We start from the raw sequence: 12,392 nt of genomic DNA, 5'->3' as shown, positions 1-12,392 counted from the left end.
ATAGAGTCCACATGGCACTTTTAGAGTGAATGTGAAGTCTATATTTCTTGCAGAAGTTACCAGTAACTCACGCAACTTCCGCATAGGATAGTATCACACTATTATTCAACTAATTCAATACTTATTGAATGCTGACTATAGGCAAAGCATTTATTCTCAAAGAATATCTAATGGCATTAATAAAGAAAGAAATTACACTCTTCCTTTTGCAGATATAGACAGTGATGGTCAGTGAGGTCACTAGATTCGTCCCATATTACCCAACAGACAACTGGTAGAGAAAAGATTAGATGAAATTCAATCAGTACATCTTGAACTGTATTTCACTGCATCCGCCTTATTGAGAATCCTATTTAGGAGAAAACAAACCCTGTTTAGGAGATTGACTTTATTTTCATATGCTATTCAGACAAAGCAAACCAACATTTATCATAAACTTGCTCTGTGTCAAGAATTTGATCCACTGTAAACCACATGCAAATATATATGTCAAGTGAGCTTTTTCTCATTTTATAAGGAAGTAAACTGAGGCTAAGAGAACAGTCAAGTAGCTTGCCCAATGCTGCACAATGGGTACCAAAAGGATTGGTTACCAGGTTAGTCTGACTCCAAAGATATTTTTTATACCATACCAAGCTTGTTCATGACTTTTTTTCATTAAGCTCTAATGTTGCAATTATCTTCCCACCTAAAAGCCAACTGTCATGCCAATATGTGTTTCCTTTGGATGCTAACTTATCTGTAATGAAAACTTTCCTTTAAGTGGTATGTTGTAGCTCATCTTGAAATAATGTTGGTACCTGCAGCACACGAAGAAGGAATCCTGTCTCACTTCCACTGCAAAGTGAAATAATGGCAGCGGGTCTATGTTTATCCTGAGAGTCATTGACAAAGCCTGCAAAATATGCAGGTTGAGGTGCACATTTAACTCTAGATGGTTTATGACCATCTTAGAATTTTTACTGCCAATGCATAGATTTGTCTCTAAACTTAGAATATTTCTAGTAATGAATACTATCTCCCCAACTTCTTTGCACTTCGGTTTTCTCACCCGAGGAAATTTTTCATCATACATAGGCACTCTGATGGCAGACTCCTATATCACTGCAATGGAAAACAGGATGGATTTGGGGATGATTTAGTGCCCACTAGTGTTGGCTATCAAACTTTGCAACTTCCTAAAGAGACAAAACTTTTATGTTTCTTTGGAAGTTGTATGACAGTGAGATTTGTGCTGTTAACACATTGTGGCTGGACATATCATTAAGCGATAAAATTTTGTATTACATAGGTGACTCAAGGCAGTGCAAAAACATTAGAAAGAGAACTATAAGGACAATATAACAAATATAACATACATTATCCTTATAGTTTTCTTTCTTATGTTTATCTATATATGTATGTATAGTATAATTTTATGTAATGTATATATAAAATATACATATTCCGCATAGTTATCTAAAAAACTATTTTATTTTATCTCAAGTCTTCCTTGTTCTGTATATCAGTGGACTAAGTTACTATGTTACTGGGCACCCTTTACTTCAAGGATTAATTCTTCTTGCTCATAATTATGACAGGTAGAAGATGACACAATTTCCATAAATGTAACATTATTGATAATCTATTCAAAGCCCATCTTGATATTTGATTTTAAACAGAATTATCAGTGTAAACAACATTGAAAAATACATTGGTAATGTTATGAGGATGAAGCTCCACATAACATCTCTGTGTAATATATCAGATTTCTAATGGAATGCGTCATATTTAGAAATATTACAAATAATATCCTTAAGCATATGTGGAAACAAAGTAACAGTTAACTTTGGGAAGGTGGTAAAAATTATCAGAAAATAATTTTATGGTACCTCAGGATAATATCTCCTAACATGTTTATTCGTAAAAATTGGTAAGCCTATGGTTCTGAAAATTGACTTTTAATGCACAGAGAAGCTACATGAAAGCAATCGTAAAAACTAAACATAAAACACAAAATTTTGCCTTCAAGCACTGGATTGTACTTGGTGAGTCATACGTAAATGTGAAATTATTACATTTGCCAGTTGCCAAGGGCTTTGCTTTATGGATATCTGCAACACATAGACATAAATCAATTAACATGCTATTTTTCCTGTATAAACCCAGGTGCACTTGATTCATTACCTCTCACTAGAGGAGAAGTTGGCAAATCAACATCATTATGAAACTGTTCAGGCAATAGATTATCTTCAGAAATTAGTTTTCTGAAAACGGCTCCAAATTGTTTTACAAAGTTATGACTTGCTGACAGATCCCCACCCCCACTCCCAATTCAGAGATACCAGGACTTTTAACATTGTGTTTCTCTTTTAAATAATAAATCCACTCTTTAACATCTACACACCCGTATTAAAAACTTCAACTAATCATGTATCATTTGCTTTTCAATACAGATACATGATTGCCTTAGCCAGAAATGCAGACTTCTTCATATCTCTTCTTTGGAAACAATACAGATGAAGAATGTTTGGGTGTTTTAATGTAAGCACCTGCAAGAGTTGCTAATTAACTCAGCATCAGTGAAAGATTTCAATTGTACTTTCTGAGGCTCAATTACGTACAATGCGAAAAAATAAATATGAGCATAATTAACAGTTTTTCTATTTTTCTGTTTCAAGTCAGTGGTTTATGATTTAGCATTCCTTCACTGACAATTATATAGCATGATCAATAGTTTACTCATGCTATGGTCCAAAATAAAGATATGCCCTCTAAAGTGATTTAAATGTGAGGAAATGGATTTCTTTTTACTAATATTATCAAATATTCTGCTTGCCACACCTCCAGCTGGGCACTGTAAGTGGTGAACTGTTATGACAACGGCCACTATTCAATGAGCTAAATGAGACAGGCTCCGCACCAGCATAGCTATTTACATACATTTCCTTATTTTATCTTTAAAACTATGGTATGAAGTAGGTTTTCTTTTTCCCATTTTGCAGTTATGGAAACCCAGGTTCAGAGAAGGTACCAGACTTACCCACTATCATACAGGTAATAAGTGGAAGAGTAGGAGCCAAACCCAGGTCTTCCCAGCCTCACACCCGGTGTTCTTTATACCACACTCAGGAAGGTGAGTAGGAATTTAGCATGTCCTGCCTCTAAATGACCTATTACTGTTTTAGTTTAACCATTGTTTTTTCATTGTTGTTTTTGTTTTATTGTCTCCCACATTGAGCCCTAAGGGAGCCAATGAGTTGGCCACAATTTTTTCTTTCTTTTCCCTCCTCCCCACTCTGTGATTTCTACAGACGTTATTTTCCATTAAAAGTAGACCTTGCTTCCGCCACCACCATTTCTAAGCTAACACTTGTTTTGCTATCCTGGCTGAAAGCTAATCCCCCTCTTTGTTTTTTTTGCCTTTTTTTAAAAGAAATGTATCTTGTCTTTTCCTTTCATGCCACATATTTTATTTACTAAATATTTGTACACACGGCAGTTGGTTGTGTCAGCCCCTTTTCTCCACACCGGCAATACAGTAAGGAACCAGGTAGATCTGGTTCTAGGCTCTGCCTTCATGGGGTTTACAGTTTGAATGTAGCATAAACACACAAACAGAATAATTTCAGAAAATGATTAGTGCTAAAGAGAAAATAAGTCAAGATGATTGAGTAGCAGAAGCTACTTTAGATAGGGTTAGAGAAGATCTTTTGGTGGATAAAACCTCTCCAGTGAAAGGTACCAGGTACTGTGATATATGCTATGAATGCAACAGGGACCAAAACAAACCAACAGAGTCCCTACTCTCAAGTAGCTTAAGTCTAGAGGGAGCAAAAGATGAAAGACTTAGTGTCAATTAAATGAAATAAGAAGTAATAAGTGCTTTGAAGGAAATAAACTGAAGACTGAGAAAGAGAATAACAAAGTCGCCACTCAGGAAGGCATCTTGGCAGAGATGATACCTGATCTGAGAACTGATGATGGGACTGATCCAGCCACACAAAGAACAGAGGATATTGTGCAAAGCAAGTGCTCAATTCTCTACTTTATGCCAGGTACTCTGCTTGGTCCTAGTGATACAATGATGAACAAAAGCCTATACGCACTATGATTTCTTGGTTCTTATAGTCTAGTGGGTAATTTAGACATGAATCACATAATGATGGAAATAGACCTTGATACTTCTGGGTTAACTTGCATGGCCATGCCCATCCATCACTCACTTAACCATCGCAATGTCACAGTCTTTGGTATACGTAACTCTTCTTGGCTATTTTCTTCAGTGCTGGTGCCAAGGAATCTTCTGTTATAGCTACATGATATACTACTGCATGGTGTTCATTAACTTTTTATATTTATGTGTTGATTATATGCTCTTTGAAGTTACACTTCTTTATGTTTCTCTCAGTCCTCAGCATAATGCTAAATACATAGTAGGAAGTACAAACCATTCATTGTTTAATTATTCATCAATATTTACAAGGTGCTTACAGTGTGCTAGAAACTGTACAAGGCTGTGGGATACCAAAGATATAAATCAGAATTCAAGAAACTCATTCTCTACAGGGGAAATAAACAAGTTAAACAGTACTTGCAGGAAAATATGGAAGTATAATAACAGAGGCATTAAACAGGTCCCCAGTAGGAGTTTCTATTCAAACCTTGAGAGAACAAGTGAATTAACCAATCGTTTCCTATCTTCCATTTGCACAGTAACCACAGGCTATTGAGAGTGTGTAGATCATCACCATGCTGTAGGAATAAGATGGAGCCATACAAATTGCTCACCTTTGCTATAATTTGAGGAGTTACTGGTTTTAAACACAGACCAAATGAACTTTTCCCAGTGAATAATTTTGGTTTATCTAACTTTAGGTTGTCTAATGATCATCATTCACAAGTCCACTTTTTCCCCCAGTTTTATTAAGATATAATTGACATATAGCACTGCGTAAGTTTAAGGTATACAACATAATGATTTGACTTACATATGTCATGATTTGATTACCACAAATTTAGTGAACATCCAACACCTCATATAGATTCAACACTAAAGAAATAGAAAATCTTTTTCCTTGTGAAGAGAACTCTAGGATTTACTCTCTTAACAAATTTCATATATAATGTACAGCAGTATTAATTATCTTTATCATGTTGTACACTGCATCCCTAGTACATATTTATCTTGTAACTGGAGTTTGTACCTTTTAACGGCCTTCATCTAATTCCTCCTCATCCCCCACCTTTGGTAGCCACAAATCTGATCTCTTTTTCTATGTTTGTTTGTTTGTTTGTTTTTGAAGTGTAGTTGACCTACAAAGCTATGTTTGCTCCTGGCAGACAACATAGTGAGTCCATATTTCTGTACATTTCAAAATGATCACCATAAGTCTAGTCATCATCCCATGTGTTCTCTGTATCTATGACTCTGCTTCTGTAAGTTATGTTTGTTCATTTGTTTTGTTTTTAGATTCTGCGTGTAAGTGAAATCATACTTTGTCATAGACTAATTGCCCATATAAGTGTGAATTCATTTCTGGGTTGTCTATTCTATTCCATTGATCTTTATGTCTGTTTTCCTGCCAGTAACATACTGTTTTCACTACTGTAGCTTTGTACTATAGTTTGAAATCAGGGAATGCTCTTTGTTCTTCTTCCAGCTTTGTTCTTCTTTCTCAAGCTTGTTTTGGCTATTCGAGGTCTTAAACTAATTTGTTCTAGTTCTGTGAAAAGTTCCTTGGTATTTTGATAAGGATTGCAATTACTCTGTGGATTGTCTTGGGTAGTATGGTAATTTTAACAATATTAATTCTCCCAATCCATAAGCACAGTGTATCTTTCCATCTGTTTGTGTCACTTTCAATATCTTTCATCAGTTTTCCAAGTACAGATCTTTTACCTCCTTAGTTAGATTTATTCCCAGGAATTTTATCCCTTTTGATGCAATTGTGAATGGGACTTTCTTAATCTCTCTTTCTGATAGTTCATTTTTAGTGTATAGAAATGCAACAGATTTTTGTATATTAATTTTATATCCTGCAATTTTACCAAATTCATTGGTGAGTTCTAATAGTTTTTTACTCGTGTCTTTAGGATTTTCTATGTATAGCATCATGTCGCCTGCAAACAGTGACACTTTCACTTCTTTTCCAATTTTGATTACTTTAATTTATTTTTCTTGTCTCATTACTGTGGCTAGGACTTCCAATACTATGTTGGATAAAAAGTGGCAAGGGTGGGCATTTTTAGCTTGTTCCTGATCTTCAGGAACTGCTTTCAGCTTTTCACCATTGACTATGATGTTAACTGTAAGGTTGTCATATATGGATTTTATTAGGTTAAGGTATGTTCCCTCTATACCCACTTTGTTTAGAGGATTTATCATAAATAAATGTTGAATTTTGTCAAATGCTTTTCTGCATCTATTGAGATGAGCATATGATTTTTATTCTTTAATTTGTTAAGGTAGTGTAACACATTGATTGATTTGTTGATATTGAAAAATCCTTGCATCCCTGGGATAAATCCCACTTGATCACAGTGTATGATCCTTTTAATGTATTGTTGGATTTGGTTTGCTAATATTTTGTTGAGGATTTCTGTATCTATGTTCATCAGTGATATTGGCCCATAATTTTCTTTTTTTGTTATATCTTTGTCTGGTTTTATTATCAGAGTGATGTCAGCCTTGTAGAAAGAGTTCAGAGGTGTTCTTTCCTCTACAATTTTTTGGAATAGTTTGACTCTTCTCTAAATGTTTGGAAGAACTAACATGTAAATGTCTGGTCCTGGACTTCTGTTTGTTGGGAGGTTTTTTTTTTAAAATTAATGATTCAATTTCATTATTGGCAATTGGTCTGTTCATATTTTCTATTCCCTCCTGATTCAGTCTTGAGGTAATTACTTTGGTAAATGACTATGGCATAAATCAGATAACCTTATAACAACTCACCACTGAAAACAGCTATGTGCATACCATTTCCCCCAATGCTTCTATAATTAATAAGAAAACTACAATCTTATTTACCTCCTTGAAATGGGACTTCATGTATTGGTATACGCACACATACCTAATTATTTTCAGAGAACATTTGTCCATGTAAATTAAAATGGCAGAGAAATTATCTGTTCTATCCAAGTAAATCTACTTTCCTACATCTGGTACAAATCTGTGTTTTCTATGAGAGTCAACTTTCTCTTTTTTATCTGGTTTCACACTATCAAAGTAATTAAATATAGACATGGTGGAAAATAATATCAAAACACTTGTTTGTGCATAGAAAAATATTGCTTACTTTTCCACTTTTAAAGTGGTTGCTTTGCCAACTTATAAACATAGTAAGTTTTTAGATAGATTTATTTTCTTACTATTTCTTTTTCTGACTTATTCGTTAATTTTGGAGTATGTTTATGTAGACTTGTTTTAACATACTTATACATCCATATTAATTTGATAATTCTACATGTGGAAATCTTTCTGCTAAGGAAATAATTTAAAATATAAAAATCCTTATGCATACAGATAGAGTTTCAATTTACTGTTACTCAATAAAGTGAAAAAGTGGAAACAATCTTATGATAGAAGAGTGAAACAAATTACAGTATATCATTCCATGGAAAATTATACAAGCTTCTCAGAATTAAAACTATGCAAACTTTATGATATATTGTTAAGTTAAAAATACATAATATAAAATTGAATATACACTATAATTCTAAGAGTAATCTTGCATATATACTTTTTTAAAAAACAAACCAAACAAAAAGCTAGCAAAAGATATGAAGATAATATACCAAATTTGTTCTGTATTGCAGTAAAATTACCAATGGTTTAAAAAGCCCTTGCTTTTCAAATTTCTAAAGTGTCATATATTATTTTAATTTTTTAGCTACAAATATTTATAAACACACTCTAGACACTTTCACATTTTTCAGAGCAATTCCTTTTTTTTAATCTCTCTTTAATTCCAACAATTTCTTTCTTTAAACTCTAATCTTATATTGTCTTATAAATCTTGCTTTTATTCAATCTTGCTTTTATTTAGTTTTGGTTGAAGCAATTCCTTTTCAACTCTGGGTTCAAAGGGGATACAATATCACCTGCATCCTCTCAATGTCCCCAGTGCACTGTGAGATTTAATGAGATAACGTCCATGCAGCACTTTATGTTCCTTAGAGAAAGGTGCTATATAAAAACAATGCATTATAATGATTTATGTTATTATAAAACCACAGAGATATTAGACCTACAATTTAGCACAAGGAGACAGGGTTGGACTCAATCCAAGTTCAGACTGGGCAATGTCCCTTAATGCCAAACTAGAAGGCAGGAGTGGGAGGAAGTTGCTTCCTGCACTGAGAGTACCAAAAGGCAAATGCCCACTTCCTTTCAAGGTTAAAAACAGGATACTTTAGTTTTTATGTACAATCCTCTAAAAATTACAGTGTGCCATTTGTGTTTGCTTGATATACCACTCTCCCTGTCTCTGCTGAGTTCCAACTGAATACATTCCCAGTTATTTATGGGAAATAAGTTTCCAGAGCTAGAGTTAAAATTCAGCTATTACTGATTACTCGAAATCATCAGATGATCTGAGGATTGTGTACTAATGAAGAATAACACAACTTCTGAACTGAATTAGAGGCATACAGTACGGCCACCCCTTACTTTATGCACAAATCCCCTAGCCAACCACTCATAAGTGGTCAACCACTTCCGAGCTTTTCTACGGAAGGGACACTTTTACTTCCTAAAAAGAGCTCTGACACTTAGAACGTTCTGCTCTGCATTTAGCCAGATCCTGCCCTCCTATTGTTCTGCTTTCTGAAGCCACACTAAGTGTCCATCCTCTGACTTAGTCATTTCACTATGCTTTTTTATTCATTCGTATAGTCAACACTTACTCTGTAGCCATTGTGTAGGCTCCCCGTGAGGCTCTGGGGACACAGAGAATTTTTGATACTTCTCTGTCCTACAGGATCTCACAGTCTAATGGGACACAGACACCAAGATAGGGAAATCATCATGAACATGGTAAGTGCTAGGTTGCAGGTAGGAAGTAAAGTGTCAAAGGACAGAGATGGGGGAAGAAAGTCATCCTGCCCGAAAGCATTCAAAAAGGCTCCCCAGAGAAGGTGATTTTTGTCCTCCTGTTGAAAAGATGACTAAGATGGCTAAGATTTTTCCAACTAAAGCAAAAGAGCATAAAATAGTTGTGAATGGTCCAGGTTTGTGCAGGGAAGGGTGAGAAGTTCAGTATGGCTGAATCTGAGTGGTAGGAATGAGACTGAGAGGCCAGTACCTGAGGGTTTTATTTCCAATGCTTCCATGATTGGACTTTATACAACATGCAATGGGGCCAACAAGAGATTCTGGAGCTGGTGAATGACATGATCAGACCTGTCCTTAGGAAGATGACTATAGTAATAATGTAGGTAGATTAATGACTAGAGTGGGGAGCATCTTGTGATAAGAAGTTACTGTAAAAGTCTATGGAAGACTTGATGAGGCCAGTGCTAGGAAGGCAGGAGTGAGGTTTGAGAAATTAATGATGGCACTGATGTCAATATATTGGATATGAGAACCAAAGGTGTGGGAGAAGCAAAAGGCAAATCTATTTTCCTTACTTGAGAGACTGAATAGATGGTGACATAATTAACAACAACCACAAAATATAGGAGGCAGAGCAATTTGGGGGAGAATGGTAAGGTCACATAATAGGTTCTGACTGTTAAGTATGAGACTCCTGTGGGATATTCAGGTGGCAGTGTCCAGAAGACAAGTGGAATGTGGGTCTGCAGCTTGGGGAAGAAGTCAATTCTGGAAAGAAACTGGAAAAAATATTCCAAATATAATAAACAGAAGAAAATCGTTTATAGGAATTTAGTTGAATACCTAGTGAGGCACTACTGTGATCCCCCTTATCCTATTAATTCTGTTATTTCTTCCTAAGATTCTGCTGACTCCACAAACTCATTCAGAAGACAATACTATACATGTGAAATGGATGAAAGGAGCTTAATTTCACTACACTTTGCGTCTTTATACTTTTAATTTGGGTTTCATTTTGTTGTTGTTTGACAAGTGCAGCTCTTTTCCTTTATCTGCTTTACATGTAATCTGTCCTTCTTTTTCTTATCATATCTTACTCATTTGTCTTCCCCAAGACACCTCCAGAGGAAAAGGAAGTCAAGGCATTTCAAGACCTCTTATTCTTAAAAAATTGCCTCATCATCTCCCCCCACACTGCCACACATACACTAGTACTGGGAAGTTGACCAATGGGTCTCACAATTGCACATGAACTTGGTTCTTGCTTTTACCAAGTAGCATCTGCCTTTTCCATTTTTTTCTTTTCTGACTCACAACAGATATTGACCACAAAAGATATTATTCATGAACTTGCTAGGAAAATGCTGGAAAGACACTGAGGATTCTGATTAGCCTTTGTGAAACTGTCTGCCTCCACTGCTAGAATTACTGGTTTTGCCTCCAACCAATGACTGTTGAAGATGTTTCCAGTTCTGCTTCTTCTTGGGGTCAGGTATCAATTAGGCTGATCCAGTCTCCTGTTGCAGTCATTCTTTCTGTTCTATGAACTCCATTCTTCTGGTGCTATATATAGCCTACTCTATCAAGCTTCTCTATTCCTATAGGATGGATTATTTCCCCAAATCCTCCTCAATCCATCATGCAAATGAACTCTTGGCAAGCCAGTCCCCTAGGGCTCTCCATACATATGTGATCATGTCTGATTCAAGGTAAATACAGATTGGGTGATCCTGGGTAATGCCACATGTCTCAAATGAGTAACCAGGTAGAGTCTATGTAATTTCCAAATAGCCAATGGAAAGGAAGTGTCAAATCAAACAGAACTAAATCTCTTTATGTCTTAGACTTTCATTTTGAGAAGCTCAAAACACTATCTCATTACTATATTCAAACAGAAACTTGATCATTCTAAAGCAATATCAACCAAAAGATATAGACTTCTAAACAAAATTATAGAGCTGAAAAGGCCAACTTGTAGAAGAAAAACTCATTTTTCAAATTATTGTGCATCATTTAATTTTTACAACATCATGCATGAAACTTCAGTTACCTCAGCCTTTGGAAATAGTAATAAAAACAGCACTGTATATCCATTTACTTTGGGTCTGCTGATTTTATTATTTTTAATACTAATAAAAAGTTATATATTATAAGTATGCTGGTCGGATTAATTATAATTTCATGCTTTTTCCAGTGATTATGGTGCTGCACAGAATTTTCAAAAGAACTAGAAGACATAAAATTTCTTCCTATGACATTCTCTTTACAGCTTAATACTACTAAAAATTAATTCTCAAATTAAAAGCAGTTAACTTTCTTTTCAGTAAAATGTTCTTTTTACAGCATTTAGTTATCATGCATATACGTCTGTCTTAAGAAACAAAAGGGGAAAAGGCAAGAAAAGTAAATAAAAATGAAGGGAAGATAAAGCTGTTCACTAGCCTCCTATATGACCCCAATGCAGAGAAGACTTTATTGAGGGCGATTGCTGTGAAATGCAATTTCAGCTTTTTTTATGCCATGGTGATATAGCTACCAATTTCAGTGCTGTGTGGAGAACAGGAACATCATTCTAAAAGCAGTTCTGTTTTCAGAAATCACTTGAGATGAGTTGTCAAAAATACTCTAAAATATATTCTAATTGCTGTAAACTCACTTGAATTTTGACAAATGCAATAGTTTGATTTGAATTTTAAAATAATTTTTATTAAAAATACACAAGCAAAATGTAATTATTATTTTCCCTGTGTGACAAATTAGATTTCTGTACCAGAATCAAAATTTATTTATAGGACTTGAATGAATCAAAAAGTATGTCAGGCAAGTCTTTCCCAGTGAAGATAGGCCAGTCCCAGAAACGAACTATTTTTAGAAGAAATAGAAAATAATACTGAGGATTTTTAAGAAAATATCAATGATATGAGCATACGCTTTGGATAACACTGAGTCAGTTGAAAACATAACCTATTGGTTGGCTACTTCTCTCCATCCTGTATTTCATTTCCTTTCATTGACATTTGAAGCCAGGATCCTCATGACCTTCTTTGGATGCCATCTCTGCTTTTCCTGGCTGAATTAGGAGTACCCTGCATATGGCAAGTTGGCTGATTTTGTCTTTCTCCTCTGCTGCATTGCAATAACTTGAAGGCAAGGACTTTGTCTTTTTCATCTTTTATGTCCTTAGCGCCTGATAGAGTTTTGAGAACAGAGTAAGAGGATGGGGAAAAAAAAAAAAAAAACCAAAAGAGTGGGTGAGTGAGTGAGCGGCTGAGTGAATCTACTCTATAAGGCAGCTGCGTTTTACTAAATTAGGAAAAAAAATGACAGATTAAGCCCTCAGGGGGAGAAGGATGCTACT

At 35.1% G+C, this 12,392-nt stretch overlaps 1 protein-coding gene across 5 annotated transcripts in view; it reads right to left on the bottom strand.

Moving 5' to 3' along the window:
- The window catches only part of TMEM117 (transmembrane protein 117), a 534,943-nt gene that overhangs the window by 30,145 nt on the left and 492,406 nt on the right, over positions 1–12,392 (bottom strand). Inside the window, exon 7 of one of the 5 annotated variants that reach the window (XM_060026174.1) lies at positions 11,861–12,221. The exons of the other annotated variants lie outside the window; for them this stretch is intronic. Within the exon in view, the coding sequence (XP_059882157.1) occupies positions 12,207–12,221 (15 nt within the window). The 3' untranslated portion in view covers positions 11,861–12,206. Of the gene's footprint in view, positions 1–11,860; positions 12,222–12,392 lie in introns of those variants that run through there. 5 annotated transcript variants of the gene reach the window in all.

This window comes from Delphinus delphis, chromosome 11, assembly GCF_949987515.2.
Source record: "Delphinus delphis chromosome 11, mDelDel1.2, whole genome shotgun sequence".
NCBI lineage: Eukaryota > Metazoa > Chordata > Mammalia > Artiodactyla > Delphinidae > Delphinus > Delphinus delphis.
The sequence above is the reverse complement of the archived record's forward strand: the minus strand, read 5'-3'. Positions and strand labels throughout refer to the sequence as shown.